General features: G+C 39.2%; 1 protein-coding gene across 3 annotated transcripts in view; it reads right to left on the minus strand.

Annotated features, from left to right (window-relative positions):
- The window catches only part of clmpb (CXADR like membrane protein b), a 183642-nt gene that overhangs the window by 25384 nt on the left and 136428 nt on the right, over positions 1-21830 (minus strand). For all 3 annotated transcript variants that reach the window (XR_009827463.1, XM_062060503.1, XM_062060502.1), the window contains exon 2: positions 8949-9100. Coding sequence is in view for 2 of the 3 variants with exons in the window: in XM_062060503.1 (XP_061916487.1) it covers positions 8949-9100 (152 nt within the window). In the remaining variant the exon portion in view is untranslated. The remainder of the gene's footprint in view (positions 1-8948; positions 9101-21830) is intronic.

Below are 21830 nucleotides of genomic sequence, written 5' to 3' on the forward strand. Positions count from 1 at the left end.
TTCAACCTATATTCAATTGAATAGACTGCAAAGAAAATATATTTAATGTTCAAACTGAGAAACGTAATTTTTTTTTGCAAATATACATTAACTTAACATTATGCAAAAAAGTTGGCACAGGGGCATTTTTACCACTGTGTTACATGGCCTTTCCTTTTAACAACACTCAGTAAACGTTTGGGAACTGAGGAGACCAATTTTTGAAGCTTTTCAGGTGGAATTATTTCCCATTCTTGCTTGATGTACAGCTTAAGTTGTTCAACAGTTCGGGGGTCTCCGTTGTGGTATTTTAGGCTTCATAATGTGCCACACATTTTCAATGGGAGACAGGTCTGGACTACAGGCAGGCCAGTCTAGTACCCACACTATTTTACTACGAAGCCACCTGTTTTAATACGTGAAGGCTTGGCATTGCCTTGCTGAAATAAGCAGGGGCGTCCATGATAACGTTGCTCGGATGGCAACATATGTTGCTCCAAAACCTGTACGCACCTTTCAGCATTAATGGTGCCTTCACAGATGTGTAAGTTACGCATGCCTTGGGCACTAATACACCCCCATACCATCACAGATGCTGGCTTTTGAACTTAGCGCTTATAACAATCTGGATGGTTCTTTCCCTCTTTGGTCCGGACAACACGACGTCCACAGTTTCCAAAAACAATTTGGAATGTGGACTCGTCAGACCACAGAACACTTTTACACTTTGTATCAGTCCATCTTAGGGCCCAGCGAAGCCGGCGCTTTCTGGGTGTTGTTGATAAATGGCCTTCGCTTTGCATAGAAGAGTTTTAACTTGCACTTACAGATGTAGCGACAAACTGTAGTTACTGACAGTGGTTTTCTGAATTGTTCCTAAGACCACGAGGTGATATCCTTTACACACTAATGTCAGTTTCTGATAGAGTACCGCCTGAGGCATTGAACATCATGGGCATTCAATGTTGGTCTATAGCCTTGCTGCTTACATGCAGTGATTTCTCCAGATTCTCTGAACCTTTTGATGATATTACGGACTGTAGATGGTGAAATCCCTACATTCCTTGCAATAGCTGGTTGAGAAATGTTGTTCTTAAACAATTTGCTCACGCATTTGTTCACAAAGTGGTGACCCTGGGCCCATCCTTGTTTGTGAATGACTGAGCATTTCATGGAAGCTGCTTTTATACCCAACCATGGCACCCACTTGTTCCCAAATAGCCTGTTCACCTGTGGGATGTTCCAAATAAGTGTTTGATGAGCATTCCTCCACTTTCTCAGTCTTTTTTTCCACTTGTGCCAGCTTTTTTAAAACATGTTGCAGGCATCAAATTCCAAATGAGCTAATATTTGCAAAAAATAACAACGTTTTCCAGTTCGAACATTAAGTATCTTGTCTTTGCAGTCTATTCAATTGAATATAGGTAGAAAATGATTTGCAAATCATTGTATTCTGTTTTTATTTACAATTTACTTAATATGCCAACTTCACTGGTTTTGGGTTTTGTAATTCACCTCATTTCACTTATGCAGTGCAGTGTCAATACAGTGTGCTATGGACTCATTTACCCATCACAAGCTATTTACCCGATTTTCTTCAATTTTCCAGGTAATGTTCCTCATTTTCAAATACAAATATTGTCGGTATAGGTGGAATCGTACGCACCTTGGTTTTAAGGTCAGGGTTTGATTAATTTTTTGGAAGGGTAAGATAACAAAATGCAAAACATAAAACATCATTTGAATGATTTTAAAATGAAATAAACAAGTGCCAAGTGCCTGTCTCTCACTTGACGAAGAACTCGGTACACTGCAAAAACTGAATCTAAGTAAGATTGAATATCTCAAATAAGGGTGATATTTGCTTATTTTCTGTCTGATAAGATAATTCTTCTCACTAAGCAGATTTTATGTTAGAGTGTTTTACTTGTTTTAAGTGTTTTGGTCCTAAATTATCTCAGTAAGATATTGCAGCTTGTTGCTGAGATTTCATGACCTATATTGAGTAAAACATGCTTGAAACTAGAATATCAAAGCTGTGTCATCAACACTCACAAGTATAAAACTGCTTTTTCAAAGTAAGTATTTCTTATTTCAAGCATGAAATAAAAAATCATGACTTTGACACGATTGTGTCTCATAATTAAAACAGATGACAGATGGCAGGTGAGGCCGTGCCTCCCCTGCCTCTAGTGACTGCACGCCACTGATATATATACATATATATATATATTCCTTGCACACTAATTGACTGAAAGAGCACGCACTTGGCGCAATGATGTCACGTTATCGATGGGAAAATGCATATTTGTTCTTTCTATCAAGAAAAGTGCACTTGTTATTAGTGAGAATATACTTATTTTAAGGTATTTTTGGGTTCATCGAGGTTAGCTAATTTTACTTGTTTTGGAAAGTCTTGACAAGCCAAATTTTCTTGTTCTATTAGCAGATAATTTTGCTTAGTTAAAAAAAAATGCTCCTAACTTTTGTAATTTTTTTTTCTTGTTTTTGAACACTGACTTTTTGCAGTGTACGCCTCAGTATTGTATGCTGAATAATCTGATTATTAATACATGTACAGTTACTCCCCCGGTAAATGCTGATTTTAATCTCACATTTCCAAATCTGTTGCCGTCTTTTTTCACACAACTCGCCCGGACGCCGAGGGAAGATATGACGATATGAAGTGCGAGCGTAAATAAAAAGACGTCTGCAAGAAGAGACGCAGAGTAAATAAGGTTGATGAAATTACTGCCCGCAGAGACAGAGTTTTGAGTCCTAGCACATCCATTATGATTCCATTATGATATGACGTCTCCGCACGCTAACAAGGGGTCAGAATGTCTCCGCCTCGCCTGAGAATTTAACAACATGAGCGCCGCGACTCATGTTGATGTTTGGCCCGCGGCGTAAACAAAAGTACTCTCGAGACCCAGGAGGAATGAAATCAAGCCTTGTTTTGAAGCTGTTTCGCTTAATGTCCGTAAATATATATCTTTATGATACGCCATCATTCATATCGCGTGCATTGCAATGATGCTGAAATTGTCGGTTACAATGACGGTGGTCTTTCATTACAAATGCAAATAAATGTGCAAACATACATTTAAATAGATACCCGCGTGCTTATTTATAAGGCATGTCTTTCTTCAATTGAATGATAGAGACTACACTGTTATGCAAAAGTGACATTTTAATGGTGTTCTAACATAAATACTAGGGATGTCTAACTCGTTTCCATTGAGGGCCACATCACAGTTGTGGCTGCCATCATGAAAGGCCGCTTGTAACAGTAAATAAAATGACTATAAATCTATGTAAAGGTTTGCCACATGATACTTTCACTCAATTGCCTGCATTTAATTATTCAGTCTTTTACAGACGCTGTAAACAAAAAGTTGGAGTTTTAAAAGGATGTAGTCATAAAGCTGGGGGAATAATGTCTTAATATTACAAGAGAAGTTGAAAATCGAAAATAATAATTCTTTAAATTACGGAGAAAAAAAAAGTGGTAGTTTACAAGTGTTGAGTCACAAAGCTGCAAGAAAAAAGTTAAAATTAGAGATGTCCGATAATATCGGTCTGCCGATATTATCGGCCGATAAATGCTTTAAAATGTAATATCGGAAATTATCGGTATCGGTTTCAAAATTATCGGTATCGGTTTCAAAAAGTAAAATTAATGACTTTTTAAAACACCGCTGTGTTCACGGACGTAGGGAGAAGTACAGAGCGCCAATAAACCTTAAAGGCACTGTCTTTGCGTGCCGGCCTAGTCACATAATATCCACAGCTTTTCACACACAAGTGAATGCACCGCATACTTGGTCAACAGCCATACAGGTCACACTGAGGGTGCCGTATGAACAACTTTAACACTGTTACAAATATGCGCCACACTGTGTACCCACACCAAACAAGAATGACAAACACATCTCGGGAGAACATCCGCACCGTAACACAACATAAACACAACAGAACAAATACCCAGAACCCCTTGCAGCACTAACTCTTCCGGGACGCTACAATATACACCCCCCGCTACCCCCCACCTCCCCCGCTACCCCCCCACCTCCATGTCCCAAATTCCATGCTGCTGCCCAAATGCAGCTGAGATAGGCTCCAGCACCCCTCGCGACCCCAAAAGGGACAAGCGGTAGAAAATGGATGGGATTGATGTTTTGAGGCATGTTAAAAAAATTACGCACTTTGTGACTTCAATAATAAATATGGCAGTGCCATGTTGGCATTTTTTTCCATAACTTGAGTTCATTTATTTTGGAAAACCTTGTTACATTGTTTAATGCATCCAGCGGGGCATCACAGCAAAATTAGGCATAATAATTTGTTAATTCCACGACTGTATATATCGGTATAGTTTGATATCGGAATCGGTAATTAAGAGTTGGACAATATCGGATATCGGCAAAAAAGCCATTATCGGACATCTCTAGTTAAAATATTACAAAAAGTAAGTAGATTTACGATTAAAAAATAAGTGATTTAGAGGGATAAAAATATTGTTATTTACAAGAATAAAGTCATAATATTACAATGAAATAAAGATGTTATTTACATGAATATAGTCGTTAATAATACAAGAGCAAATGTCCGTAAATTAGGTGGAACATAAATTGTAGTTTATAAGTGTTGAGTCACAATGCTGCGAGAAAAAAGTACTGTAAAAAACTGTCGATTTTGGCAGATCAGTCGGCAGAATTTGACCCTAACTTTTATGATGGTTTTAACATCATAATTCTGTAAATAAAACAATGGTGCCACCGTTTTGTACAGTAAAATTCTGGCGACTGAGCTGCCAATAGTGGTGCAACAATTAGTTGACAATAGCATTTTTTGCTGACTATTTTATTTGTCGACAATAGTCTTGATGTCATCACTTGTGTTTGTTGCTGTGGGTGGCGTTTTGTGTCCGCGACCTGGTGGCCATGGTCTGATGACCTCCTGGTGCAGACGGCTCCTGTGATAGTGTTTACTCACATGTCCCCTCTGTACTCAGGCATGCATTCATTTGTTACTATGGATGCATATGTGTGTGTTTGTGTTTGGTATCTGTGTCCATGCGGGCGTATGTGATAATGGCCGATCTGGGTCATTAGGGTATTGTTTTTAACTTTGTAAAACACTTTGCATTGCATTTATTTTATGTATGAAAAACGCTTTAAAATAAAGTTTGACTGACTGATTGATATAGCTAATCCTCTTTGTGTCATAATTTTTCCCAAAGTAATCGTCATTAGCTCTCACAAAGTGTGCTTGATTAGCATTGTTGTTGACAAAGAAGGGATCTAACGCTATGTCAGGCTTGCTCATTGACTCTCAAAATGGCTCGGGATCTCCCTGAAATTGATACTATTTTGATCATGTTTATTTATTTGCAAACTTTTGAACTCCTTTAATGTCATAAATCCGACATATGTGATAATAGCTTCAGTACAGAGGCAACTTGTTTTTCCACTCTACTGGAACTTTAAATGTAGATCTTTTTTTTTAAACAACTTCAATAACAACTTAAATCTACGGTAGATTTTTAAATAGTCACTAGTGTGAATTGATGTATTTGATTTAAATACATGAGTAAAAAAGAACGATGTATTTGCCATTTAGGGCAGCTGAGCACATTGTTTCGGTTTCTGTACAGATCTGTAAGGTTTCGAAATAAATACTGTATCCTTAAATAAAGTTTGTTTTGTCTTGTACGTCATTATTCTTGAGATAAAGATTACAGTAAAAAGAAAATGATGGTAAGAGTGACGGCGTGCACGAACATAACTGCCGTAAAACAAGTCAATAGCAAGTGACGTTTAGTCTTCGCCCATGCGTCCACAGATCGGGTCTTTCTGAACCGGTCGTGTAGCAACAAGCACTTTAGCTAACATAGCTATACTCCTTTGATATTATTTGTCTCCTCATGTGCCATTCCTTAATGTTATGTTGTTGTATGGTGTTTATTATGTTGAACATGTGCAGTTACATTTTGTATATAGATCTTTTAAAAGTGGATAAAATAAACACGTGTCAGAGCTCATTAGCATAGCTAGCTACGGACACAAAATGGCAAAATATCCTTTAAACTGTCTAAATTTTAAACTTTGAGACTTATTTACTGTTGTAGAAGACTATTATTACATGACGGGTACATTTGATAATTGTTGTATTTTATTTTATTTTTTTTACTTAAATGTATGAAATGTGAATTATTTTAGGGCTGTCAAAATTAACGTGTTAACTCATGGGATTAGTCACAAAAAAGTATCACATTATTCATGCAATTTATTTGGACCACATGTCAAGACTGGGTCTGTGGCGTGGTTTGTTCTCCCGTGGTGCAAAGGAAAATTGGCGCGTGCGAGGCGTGAATTTGAATACATGTTTATTTAACAATAAAAAAGAAATAAACAAAAGGCGCTCACAGAGGAGGTAACAAACTTGGCTATGAAACAAAAGACATGCACGTGGGCACAAAAACTATGAACAATAAACACAAACTTACTTGACATAGAGAACTGTGACACGACATGAAACAGAGTGCTGAATGTGTGAGGACGCCAGGACGAACAACAGGAAAACAATGGACTTAAATAACACAGACATGATTAAAGACAGGTGCGTGAGTCGTGAGGACAGGTGAAAACTAATGGGTTGCTATGGTGACAAACAAGAGTGCACAATGAGTCCAAACGTGGAACAGGTGAAACTAATGGGTAACCATGGAAACAAGACAAGGGAATGAAAAGCAGGAACTAAAAAGAGTCCAAAACCAAGTAGAACATAACTTAAACAAAACATGATCACACAGATGCGACACCACACAAACGAGTAAGGAGCGCTCACTCCAAAATACAGCCTGACTGGACTTTGGATAAAACCGTTACTCTAGTTTTGTACACATAAATGACATGCGTTCAAGTAAAAAGTTTAAAAATGTTCCTTGATGACATTCTGACAATAAAATTGCATTTGTGTACAGATCTTTTTTTCAGTCTGTTGTGACCAGTGCCCTGTACTTTGCAGTGGTTTGTTGGGGGAGCAGCACCAGCAAAAGGGACTTTTGCTGGTGCCAAACTATTGGCACGCAGTTGGAGGCGTTTGTGTCAGTGAGGGACAGGAGGACACTGGACAAACTGCTCGCCATCATGGACAATCCTGCTCACCCACTCCACCAGACAATTGAGGGACAGCGGAGTTCATACTCCAACAGGCTCCTTCAGCTTCGTTCCCACAGTGTTCGATTCAAGAACTCCTTCATTCCGCACTCCATCTAGCTGTATAATCACTCGCCATACATCAATAGATGATATCGGTCTATTACCTGACCGCTTCTATGTTAGTTACCTCTCTTTGTTTAGAATGTATATTTTCTGCTGGATCTACTCTCTATTTTATGCTGCCCTTTTTTATTTTGCTGCAGCTGTTACATATACTGTAATATTGTACATGGCAATTGGGATTTCTTATGCATTATATATATTATATACAAATATAATATAATAAAATATATACTAGGGTACATTTTTTGTCTACTTTATACCTGCATTAGGGTTGTACGGTATACTGGTATTAGAATAGTACCGCAATACTAATAAATCCTATTCGGTACTATACTGCCTCTGAAAAGTACCAGTCCGTCACCGTCACGTCATGTCATTGCTGGTTTACGAGCAGACGAGCATGTTCGGCAGTGCACAACCACGGAGTACTTACAAGCAGACACAGTGTGTAGACAGAAAAGGGAGAACGGACATGTTTGGCTTAAAAACTAACGATAAAGGGGAAGTTATAACACTGAAACACCCTCAGGAAGAGGTGCTTTAAGACATGGCTAACTAGCGGCGAACGTCCATTCACAGTCGGCAATGTTTTAGCTACTTCTAAATCACTAATCCTCGCCTCCATGGCGACAAATAAAGTAAGTTTCTTACAAGTATCATCCCTGCAGGACAAGGAATAGCTAAACATGCTTCACTACACAGCGTAGCTCACCGGCGTCAAAATGTAAACAAACACCATTGGTGGATCTACACTTAACATCCACTGTAATAATACCAAATACAGTAGCTTATCTAGTAGATACTACTATGATTACGTCAATATTTTTTGGCATCACAACATCTTCTCTCGTTTTTTTAAAATGTATATTATGTTTATAAACTCAGGAAATATGTCCCTGGACACATGAGGACTTTAAATATGACCAATGTATGATCATGAAACGACTTGGTATCGGATTGATACCCAAATTTGTGGTATCATCCAAAACTAATGTAAAGTATCAAACAACAGAATAAGTGATTATTACATTTTAACAGAAATGTAGACAGAACATGTTAAAAGACAAAGTAAGCAGATATTAACAGTAAATGAACAAGTAGATTAATAATTCATTTTCTACCACTTGTCCTTAATAATTTTGCCAAAATAATAGAATGGAAAACGACACAATATGTTACTGCATATGTCAGCAGCTAAATTAGGAGTCTTTGTTTGCTTACTTACTAATAAAAGACAAGTTGTCTTGTATGTTCACTATTTTATTTAAGGACAAACTTGCAATAAGAAACATATGTTTGATGTACCCTAACATTTTTTGTTAAAATAAAGGCAATAATGCAATTTTTTGTGGTCCCCTTTATTTAAAAAAGTACCGAAAAGTATCAAAATAATTTTGGTACCGGTATCGGGCCAACACTAACCTGCATTATCCTTTCCATCCTTACCCTTTCCAGCCTTTGAAACTGAGCTACTGTGTGGAACAATTTCCCTTGTGGATCAATAAAGTTTGTCTATGTCTAAGTCTAAATATTGGGGTCTTTTTTTCAGCAAATTGTAATTATGCAAGCGAGTTATCACCTGCATTTATTCATGAGAAATTCAAATTCCAAAATGTGACTAATCTGATTTACAAAAATTATAAAAGATTATTTAACAGTCCTAATATTTTTTCTTCTTACCACTTTCTGTTTAGAGTTGGGCGTCTGCAGGAGCCACTCGATGTCGATAGAGTTGGATGACGGGAACTGATGGTGGCACGGTAAGGTGGCGTTGTCCCCGACGACCGTCTTCATCTCCGTCTGGGCGCCGCCCAACAGCGGACTGAGTAGAACTGCAAAAAAATTAAGAGAGGCCTCAGAAGAGAACGAGCTAGCGCAAAGCAAACTGAAGACAAGAGACAGATGTTGCAAATTGGATGAAAAAAGGCTGCGGTGAGAGGAAAGTGAGACCGACAAGCCAGTGAGTGCTGAGACGTAGAATGTCAATTACTGTCTGGCAGCAGAAGAAGAAGAAGAAGCTGAGATGTGGAAAAAGTTGATCAAATGGAAAAGTTTTTGTCTAAGACAGTCAGACGTGTAATAATTGGTGCATCTTCTTTAAGCACGAAAGCAACAGTAAGGAATAATTGGATGGTGCTTGAGGAACCCCTACATGTGTCCTTAATGTGTGGGTAAACGGCCTGGATGAATGTCAGCATCCATCTTTGGCAGGCCCAGAGCAGAAACACTATGCACTGTTTTGCACTTATACCATACCATACCATACCAACTTTATTTATATGGGGGCCACATGATCACGGCCCGGGCTTTTTAGAATATTTGAAGATTTTTTTCTTTCATTTGAATTTATATGTTATAAAGGAGGATGTGTAGTAGAATTTCTGACCTTTGAGCTATATTTTGTGTCTGTCAAGAATGTCTGCTCATTTCATTTCTTTTCTATTCCATACCATTGAAGGACCAGATGTAGGACAAAGTTGAATATGGAGTCGCTCTGACCATTCTACAAAATGTTTTGATTATCTAAGCATGACTAAGGGATTCAAGGATGTTGCAAAACAAACATGTCGAAAACAACGGGACTTTGGGGCATGGGGAAACAGATAAAATGGCCAAGTGACAAGGACTGAGGAAGATTGCTTGATTCTTGTGTCCCCCAGAGGACGTTTGTTTGTCTGCATGGGCAGCTCAATCCAACTTTGCACTTTTGACTATGGGTAAATAAACTTTTTGTACTAAACTCACTTTTGTTGCTGTTTAAGCTTCGGACAATCCACTACACAAATGTCGTAAAAGTTCAGATAAAATCAATGTTGCTGTCAGAATACACCCCCTTGCAAAAACACAACATGGTTCATTCCTCCTGGTAGCGGCAGACTGTCCACTCAACACGGACGTCATCCAAGCGCACCTGTAGGCATTCACACACGGCGCTACCATGTGGGAGCCAGAATGAAGCGATAGAAGCAAGGTACAAATATAATACAATTATTTGTGGCAGAATAGGACAAAGTTATATTTAAGTTTTACTTTTGCATCTCGTAGCACAAAACTATGGTGCATTCAAGGACCCTTGATTGAAGTTCGAAACAGAGGCGCCATAAGGTTTTAAAGACAGTGGTGGGTTATCTCCCAGTAGATCAGTGCTCTTCACTTTTTTTCTGTTAAGCCCTCCCTAGGAAGAAGAACACATTTAAAGCCCCCCCCCCCCCCCCCCCACCCCTACTCTTTGCCACGACTATTAATAGTATACCGTATGTTCCAGACTATAAGGCGCACTTAAAATCTTTTTTTTCCCTCAAAACTCGACATTGCGCCTTATAACCCGGTGTGCCTGATGTAAGGAATAAGTTTGGTTGAGCTTACCCACCTCGAAGCTATTTTATTTGGTACATGGTGTAATGATAAGTGTGACCAGTAGATGGCAGTCCAACATAAGAGATACTTGTAGCCTGCACTATGATGGCGCATCCTGAAGCGACTGTCAGAAAGCGACTTGAAGATGATCTATAAAACATAATCTATGCAACATTTTGACCAAAGAACCACCATTACATGTTATGTAGACCAGTGGTCCCCAACCACCGGGCCACGGCACGGTACCGGTCCGTGGATCAATTGGTACTGGGCCGCACAAGAAATAAATTTTAAAAAAAACAACAAAAAAAACCAACCTTTTTTTATTTTTATTAAATCAACATAAAAAACACAAGATACACTTACAATTAGTGCACCAACCCAAAAAACCTCCCTCCCCCATTTACACTCATTCACGCTCATTCGCACAAAAGGGTTGTTTCTTTCTGTTATTAATATTTCTGGTTCCTACATTATATATCAATTTTCAAGTGTTGACCGGTCCGCAGCTACAAAAAAGGTTGGGGATCACTGATGTAGACCACAGGGAAGTGGTTTACATTTAGAAAAAAATAATGATAATATGACTCCTTTAATGCGCCTTATGATCCGGTGTGCCTAATATATGAAACAAGTTCAAAAATAGACCATTCATCGGCAGTGCGCCTTATAATCCGGTGCGCCCTATGGTCCGGGAAATGGGGTAATTGGTCAACAAAATTGTTATAAGTACACCTCTGCTTAACATTGTAGCCTTACTAACGTTGAATAAAACAAAAACATAAGAAATATAGATCAACATATGATACAACTAACTTTATTAACATTGTTGTTGTTGTTTTTTTTTAATAAGCCCTGTTTAAACTATAAAGATTTTTTGACCGACTTGAACCATTTGATACTGAAAAATTAAATTAAAGAACCTCAATAAATAATTCATGCAAATTTCATCAGCAACATCAATTTTGGAGCACAAGATATACTACAAAACTAAAATTACAAATTTGAGCTGATTTTTTTCTTTTATCAAAATGAACAGGTCCAAATTAATAGCTACAATGAACACATTTTGTAGTGCACAGCTTTATGAAGCGGGGTTTGAAGCATGATACTGTACGATACTGATAAAACAAGATCAGCCCTCCTAATCATGATAATGACGATAATAATACTAATTGGTTTGATAATGATGTAGGATTATGATTATTATTATCCACCGATTATAATCCCACATGAATCTGCTAATCTCTACTTCACCAGGGGGTCAGCAACCTCTCCTATTCAGAGAAGCCATTTAAAAAATTTAAAAATGTATGGAGCTGCAAAACATCACAGTTTATAAGCGTTTAAAATGTTTTCATTCATACAGGCAAACAATCCGTCTCCCATTTTTCCTTGCCTTGCCTTCATCCAATCAGTAGTCAGGTCTGAGCCTGTGCACGTTCACGGCCTCACAGACAGTGGGAACTCTTTTCAAAAAAGTGAACATTGACTCCACGCCAGCGGTCACAGTGGACAAACTGGAATGCTCTCAGGTTGTACGGCTTGTTGCTAGCATTTTTGATGCAACTTTGCGTTGCCTTGGTAACCACATCAAGAAACTATTTCAAGGTCTAATTACTCCATGTTGTTGCTTTAAACTTACTGAGTAAAATTACGGCCATAGATCCTGATAACTACTCCATTTCCTAACTTCCTTCGTAGGGTTCCATCAGCTCATCACTTAATGACACAATTCCCTTCCGAAATCTATGACCTCCCACCTCCTTTATCCTTCGCTTTCCTCAGAATCCATTAAGTCGGCGAAATAAAAACGCTTTACTTTTTTATTGCCAACAAAACAACTCAAGCGGAGTGCTCAGGTTGCAGTAAATATGCAGCAATAAATACATGTGTGTGTTTTTAATGAGCGCCGTCACACTGTCCAGTCCTACGTCTCTGCAGGGTGTGTGTGTGTGTGTGTGTGCGTGTGTGGGTGTGTAGCTATTCTAATTTACTTGAGGACTCGGACCGCATGGTGGGTTTGAGGAGAATTATCCAGAGGTTTGTTGGAAGTTGTGTGCGTGTGCGTGAGGCCCACTGTTAAGATGCTGGCCTCCTACCACCTGCTCCAAAAGCCTGTTAAAACATTTTTTTTTTTAAATGCAGCGCTCCAGCGGGGCTTCACACACTAAAATGCGACAATATATTTTTGGCTCTTCCACATTTAACTTAACTACCTGCCTTTAATTTAATTGCTGTGCGAGTCAACAGCTTGTGTGCTTAAAATAAAGCAGAGGATCATTTGGCTGTGTTTGCTCTGTGTGTATGTAGTTGCCAGTTGTGTAGATGGTCGCGGCTCCTTTTCATGATCACACTCTCATTAATAGCGCCTCCTGTTGGCCCCGAGTCAATAAACAAACGCTAATAAAATCAAGGCGCTGTGTCTTTGGCGACAAGAGTCCCGACTGAGCGGAGCAGTTTGTTAAGTTTTTTGTAATTGCGTTATCAGAAGTTTGTAAAGAAAAGTAGCAAAAAAGTTGCATCCAAGTAGGAGGGCTGACACTACAAATGATTTATAATACTTTACAGAACAATCTAATAAAAAAAACAACTCAGGGCCAGCAAGGCTTTCTCTGCTGGCTTAACATAACCAGAAATCATGATCATAATTAAAGATACATGTAATTTTTGATTTACTTTCCCTAAATATCTAAAAGTATTCATATTCTCTTCATGTCATATTATGCTCCTTCCAGAGCTGTTGATTTTAGGTTATAGAGTTTGTATCCAATCAGAATTTAGCTAGCTTATGTTGCCATGATGTACCAAATCTGCCCGGGGCCTTCAGAATCAACAATGTCTGTGCACTGTAAGTGAACGGACACAAACATTTGACAGACAGTTGTGATAGCCAATCAGATTGGTTGTTGTCAGTAGGGCCTTCTAGCTGGCCTAAGGCAGATATACAGTATATTGTGATGTTATGAGCCAGGTAACATAAGAACTTCATTACCCAGCATGCCACAGTAGTGAAGAGCATGCGCAGTAGCCCCGTTTAGGTTGTTGAATGTAGACATGCCAGCAGCAAGATGTTTTTGTCGAGCACGCTGTGGAGTAAACTTTAAGAACTCAGCCAACACGCCTCGTCTGCATCTTTTAATATTAGACAAGACCACACATATATTTGCAAGGCCATTTTCAGGAAGGATATTTAAAGAGAAACTACATCTTGTGAGACGATGTCGGCCAAGATGTAGCTCGAATGGGTGCGACAAATTGTGAGTTCAAATATTTTGTTTAAAATGTTTTTTGCAATTTTAATTTTGACAGTACCACATAAGATATGTTTTAATTGCTGATGCGGGTTTATTGATTTTTAAATGCGTCAGAAAAAAAACGTTTTGTACACTGTTGAGGTGATTCAATGCGCAGTAGTGCGTAATTGCTGATACAAATCTTGCGTTTGACCAACATTATTTGCGCAAGCGGAGCTACCGTTTCAATTCTAACACCGCTGTGAGAAGAAGAGGTGACCCCCAGTCATGGCTTGAAGGTGAGTTTAAAATACACTCGTTGAAAATTGTGTGCGTATGTTATGTTCAAAAACGATTGCAATGCCCCCACTTTACGGGGTCAACCTCACCGTATCTGTAGGAGGCGTCCCGGAGGTGGGAGGTGTCAGGAGGGGGCACGGGGAGCTCTTATCAGGCCTTGGGCACGCGGCGGGATCCAGCCCTGGCGAGCTCCACCGCGCTGATTACAGAGAGCGAGGAGTCAAGGGAAGACAGTAGACCCCCAGCATCAAATATTAAGTCCAGCCCACTGCACAGACACAGTATTTTCTTTTTTTTTGCTGCTGACTCATGATCTAATAGACATCGGCCACCGAGGAGACGCAACGCGCTGTCAACTTTTCAACCTTGAGTGACAGTGACTGTACTGGGATGAAAAAAAAAAGAAACCACCCGAAAACAAACAAAAGTCAAAGAACTGCTGAAAGCCAGCAAATGACGTTTCTGGGTGAAGACGTCCGTTTATGGACGGCTGCTCTTCTCCTCCGTGTCCTGCGTCAGCGCTGACACTTTGGCTCGCCAGCGCCGAGCTGACATTTCCATTGGCCCACGGCTCACTTATGGGACTGCTGGTGTGGAGGGGAGGAGGGGTATGGAGCGTGGACAGGTGCCCAGTGAGCGCTGATGTGTTCTCTGACCACGTTTGGCAACACTTGACCGTATAAACACATTCCCTCCGAGCACTAAGGGCTGTGGGTGTTTAAGACAAAACTATACAACTAGGCATACTTTAGAGTAGTCAGCGTACAGCGAGGAATGAATCAACACACAACAATTAACATATTTTCCGGACTATAAGGCGCACTTAAATTTGTATTTTTTTTCTCAAAACTCGACAGTGCGCCTTATAACCCGATGCGCCTAATGTACGGAATAATTCTGGTTTTGCTTACCGACCTCGAAGCAATTTTATTTGGTACATGGTGTAATGATAAGTGTGACCAGTAGATGGCAGTCAAACTTAAGAGATGCATGGAGACAGCAATATGATGGCAATATGACTAGGGTTGGGTATCGAGTATCGAGTATCGATTGGAACCGGGACTAACTTTCAGATTCTCCCGGAATCGTTCAAAAGTTTAAATTTCGATTCCTAGTTTCGATACCCAGTCCGCCGACCGGAAAAAAATATGTCCGCCGACCGGAAGAAGAAGCCGCTGAACACCAACGAAGAAGCGCCCACCCCCGGAAGTGTTAGCATAGCCGAGCGAGTCAGTCAAGCTCAAGCATGGATAGCGGGCGTCGGCGGTCGAAAGTGTGGCTTTACTTTACAAAAAAAAATGAAATAACCGCAAAATAACAGAGCTCCATGTCCATCAAGAAACGAGTGGAGAGAGAGCTGCAGATGTACCAGGACGTTCCACCGATACTTATGTCTGACGACCCTGCTGCATGGTGGTGGTCCGGTGGAACCAACAAAAGACTTATCCTTTGCTGTCAGATCTCACTTTCTCCTATTTATGCGTTCAAGCTTCTTCCACACCCAGCGAACGTGTATTTTCCACAGCAGGAGACAATATCTGTCCCGAACGCTCACGCATCCTGCCTGAGAAGGCGGATATGGTCATTTCCCTGATTTTATACTGTACCTGCTGCTAATCTGGACTGGGTTTTGCAAGTTGTTTCTTATTAGGGTTCGCATGTACCCTGTATAAAGGACTCCCACAGGGAGTCCTTTATACAGGTACAAAGGAACCTATTGTTGTTTATTTGCTTTTCTGCACCAGGTTAGCCCATCAGTGGGAGCACGGTGACATTTTTAAGTACCTGTAGCATCATACACTTGTGTGTGTAAATGTGTTTTCATGAGGTTTCCTGCAGCATCATACACTTATGTGTAAAGGTGTTTTCATGAGGTTTCCTGCAGCATCATACACTTATGTGTAAAGGTGTTTTCATGAGGTTTTCAAAAATAAAGCTCTCTTGAGGAAAGTGTACCCCTGGGAAAATGTATTCATAATTTATAATATTTATATTCAAGTTCATAGATTTGATATTTATATTCTAGTTGAAAACAGCCCTGTGAGGAATTTATAGTAAAGTTCATAAAATGTTAATAGAATTAAAATTGATGGAGAATGTCTGACTATTTCATTCAGAAAGACTGTAGGTTAGCTAGCTCATTTAAAATATCCTAAACTTTTTTTTGACCCAGCCTCTTAAAAGAACCGGAACCGAGAATAGCCAGGAATCGGAATCGAAACAAAGAATCGGAATCGGAATCGTTCGAATTAAAACGATACCCAACCCTAAATATGACTCAAGTAGTTTTTTAATCGTTTTAAAAAAAGGAAAAAAAATTGAGATGTCGGATATTTTTGGCCGATAAATGCTTTAAAATGTGATCGGTATCGGTTTCAAAAAATAAAATGTATGACATTCTAAAACGCCGCTGTACGGAGTGGTACACGGACGTAGGGAGAAATACAGAGCGGCAATAAACCTTAAAGGCACTGCCTTTGCGTGCCGGCCCAATCATATAATATCTACGGCTTTTCACACACACAAGTGAATGCAAAGCATACTTGGTCAACAGCCATACAGGTCACACTGAGGGTGACCGTATAAACAACTTTAACACTGTTACAAATATGCGCCCCTCTGTGAACCCACACCAAACAATAATGACAAACACATTTCGTGAGAACATCCGCACCGTAACACAACATAAACACAACAGTACAAATACCCAGAGCCCCTTGCAGCACTAACTCTTCCGGTACGCTACAATATACACCACCCGCTACCCCCTAAACCACCTCAACCCCGCCACCCCCCCCCACCACGCCCACCAAAAATTCTGATTAACACACTCCGCAACCTTGTGGACAGCCTTCCCAGAAGAGTTGAAGCTGTAATAGCTGCAAAAGGTGGACCGACATCATATTAAACCCTATGGGTTAGGAATGGGATGGCACTTCAAGTTCATATGTGAGGCAAGGCAGGTGGCCAAATACTTTTGGCAATATAGTGTACAAGAAAATGTTTACTGAAGGGCAACAGCTCTTTTCGATCACTAGTTAATGTTGCAGCTGAAAATAGTTTGTGACAGAAAGAAAGCACACTATTTGCCAGAGAAAGTTGGCAGACAAGTGAGAAGTGAGGGAGCTAGTGGAGGTTTGCTTGGGTATATAATCACCTCTCCCCAGTTTGCCAGTTATTTATGATGGGAAGGGAGGCATTTGTGCAGTGGAATGAACGACGCCACGCTGCCAATATAAGCTCGCCTCCACGCGGCGGCGTGGCGGCTTGCGTTGGCCTCTTCCACAGTGTGCACAGCTGGGACGGCCGGACTGTTGGACCCCATCATTTGTGTCAACAACACTCAATGTTGAATTTCCCCCATTGTGGCATCTTTGTACACACACACACACACACACACACACACACACACACACACACACACACACACACACACACACACACACACACACACACACACACACACACACACACACACACACACACACACACACACACACACACACACACACACACACACACACACACGCAGTACGTCAAACTGTGACAGCTTTTTGAAACGTCAGTCTCAATAGCACACAGTAGCAACTGGGAAGGCACTCAGGGAAGCGCAGACCTCTGCCAAGGTTGAAAGATTGTGGTCTGCTTATTAAAACAAAGGATGTCTGGCATAGAAGAAAGGATATGAAGGTGCTCTGGCAAGTTATGAAATAAGCACTAATTCACACCGAAAGCAGCACAACTGGAAAATACTAAGACAACTCAAAGATCCTTAATTTGAGAGGAGCCGCTTGCTGTTTAGAAGGATCTAGCTCAAACAAATAATAAAATATTTTCTTTATGACACATGTGTGATGGTGTTTTTAAGAACCTACTGCAAACATGTCTGTTAAAGATCCTCTATATCCTACATGTCAAAGTCAAGGCCCGCAAATGAATGATCTATGGCCCCTGGGATGATATTTGATTAGTATTAGAACCGGCCCGCAGGCCACAGCCGCCTGCTGCTGCTTTGCACGCACCAATATGCCATCAGTGTTGGTGCTAGGCGCCAGGGACCCCATCAAGTCGTAAAAACGGGGTCCCACAGTAAATATTTGGGGTCACACTGTTTTCTAACCGTTTTGAAAACAAATGATAAATGTATGCATTATTCTGTTATATCTCACGTTCTATATTGTGTTTTGGAAAAAGGTTGTCATAAACATTACCTAATTCATTAAAAACATACAAAAATAAAAAACAAATTTTTATGCATATGTAAATGTATTCTGTTATAAACATTCACTCACTTTCTTCTTTCCTTCATGGATCTAAACTTTACTGCTGCAGATATTTTTTTCTATATTTTTATTGTAATATTTTCAGAATGTGTTCTATTTTTGGCCAAAGTAAGACAAAGAAAACAATCCGAAGTAATCTTTATTGTTTTAGTTTTAATGCCATGATTTTAATAGTCCGGCCTGCCTGTGCACAGATTTTCCTGAGCTAGAATGAGTTTGACACCCCTGCTCTATAACAAGAGTGCTTCAGTGTTTTTTAAGGAACCTATTGCACAAACATCCGTCAAAGATTATCTAAGACAGGACCACTCTGCTTTTTTGAGGACATACAGCAAAAACACTAGTCAAAGACCCTCTACATATAACAGGGTGTTATGTTTTTTTTTGGTTTGTAACCCACTGTTAAACTACTTGTCAAAGATCCTCTCTATGACAAGAGAAAGAACAGAAGTCAAAAATCCTTGATGTGACATATTTTTTTTGCATTTACTTTCTTAGTTATGTGATGTTTATAAGTACAGACTAGGTCCGTTATCAGCAAAAAAACTAATATCAGATTATCACATCTAAAATCTCTGATACAATCAGTCCTGCAGCGTGTTTACTTGTGCGACGCTGGACAGCCAGTTAACGTCTAAATGTTTTCCAATAAACACACAAGGTTGGTCTTTTCTTATATTTTAGTGAAGTTATCTACAAAATGTAAACATGAATAGGCTAATATGAGCTAGACATTTTGCGGCCCCCTCCTCCATAGTATAATACAGAACAGTGGTTCTCAAACATTTTTTTACCAAGCACCACCTCAAAAAATGCTTGGCTTTCCAATTACCACCATAATGACCAACATTAATATACAGTAGCGTAGTAGGCCTAAGTATCCATTATAAAACAGGGCAGAGGTTTTATTTAACAAGTATATTTAGCTACTGTCACATTACACAGTTTGAACAGTAACAATGTTTTTGAATATAGGAAAGTAAAACACTGTACTTTAATCATGTGATTCGTTGCCGTACCACTGGATGAATCCCGCATGCCACTAGTGGTATACGTACCACGGTTTCAAAAATCACTGATGAATAATATATAAAATAATTGTATTATTTGTTTGTGAAATTGTTATAGGTACACCTCTGCATAACATTGTGTCTTTATTAACATTAAGGAAAAGAAAATAGAAATAAATATAGATTGACTTACAACAAATAATTACCTTATTAACGTTGTGTTTAGTCTGTAACAGAAAATAAATTCCCCAAATGTTTTATCTTTATGTAAACCATAAAAAAATACCATTATAGAAAAAAATACAATTATAATAACTTTGAATTGATCAGCAATAACGTATTAGCACAATATATAAAACACTCGATATTTTTTTTTATCAAAATGAGGAAATCAGGATTAATTACTACGATAAGCAAATTTTTCGGTGCACAGCTTTTCAATATTAATAAAGTATGTTTCTCTGGGCCACGTGGGGGCCATCCCACTATTTGAGAAGGACTATTAATTAAACAACACTGCAGTCTCAAACACCACATTTGTCCAAACAAACAAGTAGCAAACAATTACAGTTGCATATCACTTACAAAAATACAAAGTCTTCGAGGCAGAAGTGGATTAAAAAGTATCCAGTAACAATTGTGTCTGCATCATTGAACTTACTATGTCATAAACGTGGCCAAAAAAGTATCAATTACCACTCCACTTAAAGACAGCATAAGTTCATTGCACCTGGTTGATAATAAATAGGTTAGTTTTATTCATAATATACCATTGTTCTGTGTTTGATTCATTTCACTTGTCAAATATTTCCTAACATTCAACATTGCAAAACAAAAAAAAGTATGCATGATTCGTGTTTATATTGTATAGAATCATTATTGGTCAATACTCAAGGCTACAATATGGGTAGTGAAAAAGTTGTGTAGGGTTGTCCCGATACCAATAATTTGGTACCGGTAACGATACCAACATGTATTTTGATACTTTTCAAAACAAAGGGGATCAGAAAAAATAAAAAATAAAAAAAATAATTATGGCTTCATTTTCACAGAAAATGTTATGATACATAAAATCTATTTTTTTTATTGCAATCAAAGAAGAATGTTGTCATAAAATAAGATAGTGAACATTCTAGACAACTTCAGTAGTAAGTAAGCAAACACAGGCTCCTAACATGGCAGCTGATGTATGCAGTAACATATTGTGTCATTTTCCATTCTATTGTTTTGTCAATTGTTTGTCATTTTGTTATAGAAGTTGCCTTTATTTTTTAGTTTTAAAGCCATGATTTTAATAGTCCGGCCCGCGTGTGCACAGATTTTCCGCCATGCGGCCCCTGAGCTAAAATAAGTTTGACACCCCTGCTCTATATCATAGAATCACTCTGTTGCTTTTAAGGACTAACTGCAAAAAAACGCTAGCCAATCAACCTTTCTTAGTCGGTGCTGTAATGCAAAAAACAGTCAAAGATCTTCTATACCAGTGTTTTTCAACCACTAGTGTACCGTGAGATGGAGTCGGTTAAAATTATATAGTTTTTGCAAACCAGTAATTATAATCCGCAAACAATGTGCCGTTGCTGAGTGTCAGTGCTGTCTAGAGCTTGGCAGAGTAACCGTGTTATTCTCTTCTTCTATCAGTAGGTGGCAGCAGGTAGCTAATTGCTTGGTAGATGTTGTGATCACAATATGAAGACGGCAGCGGGAGGCAACGTGGAGGTAAAAAGGTATCTAATGCTTAAACCAATAATAAACAAAAGGTGGGTGCCACTGTAAAAAGGCATTGAAGTTTAGGGAAGGCTATGCAGAATGAACTACAACTGAACTGGCTACATAGTGAAGAAAAACAGAATACTGGACGACAGCAAAGACTTACAGCGTGTGGAGCAGAGACGGCGTCCACAAAGTACATCCGTACATGACATGACGATCAACAATGTCCCCACAAAGAAGGATAGCAACAACTGAAATAGTCTTGATTGCTAAAACAAAGCAAGTGCGGGGAACAGCGCTCAAAGGAAGACCTGAAACTGCAACAGGAAAATACCAACAAAACAGGAAAAGCCACCAACATAGTAGTGCAAGGCACTACACACAGGAAAACACCAAAAAAGTCCAAATAAGTCACGGCGTGATGTGACAGGTCGTGCCAGTACACATTTCTGCACAATAACTCAGATATGGCAACACTAGTGAGCAATAGAGAATATGAAGTGATTTTTGGCCCAGGACGTATTTTGCTTTTTTCATTATTGAAATATTTTTTGCCACCTTATGTTGTGTATTTTGTACCGTATTTTTCGGACTATAAGTCGCAGTATTTTTCATAGTTTGGCCGGGGGTGCGACTTATACTCAGGAGCGACTTATGTGTGAA

Source organism: Entelurus aequoreus, linkage group LG10 (genome assembly GCF_033978785.1).
Source record: "Entelurus aequoreus isolate RoL-2023_Sb linkage group LG10, RoL_Eaeq_v1.1, whole genome shotgun sequence".
NCBI classification, from domain to species: domain Eukaryota; kingdom Metazoa; phylum Chordata; class Actinopteri; order Syngnathiformes; family Syngnathidae; genus Entelurus; species Entelurus aequoreus.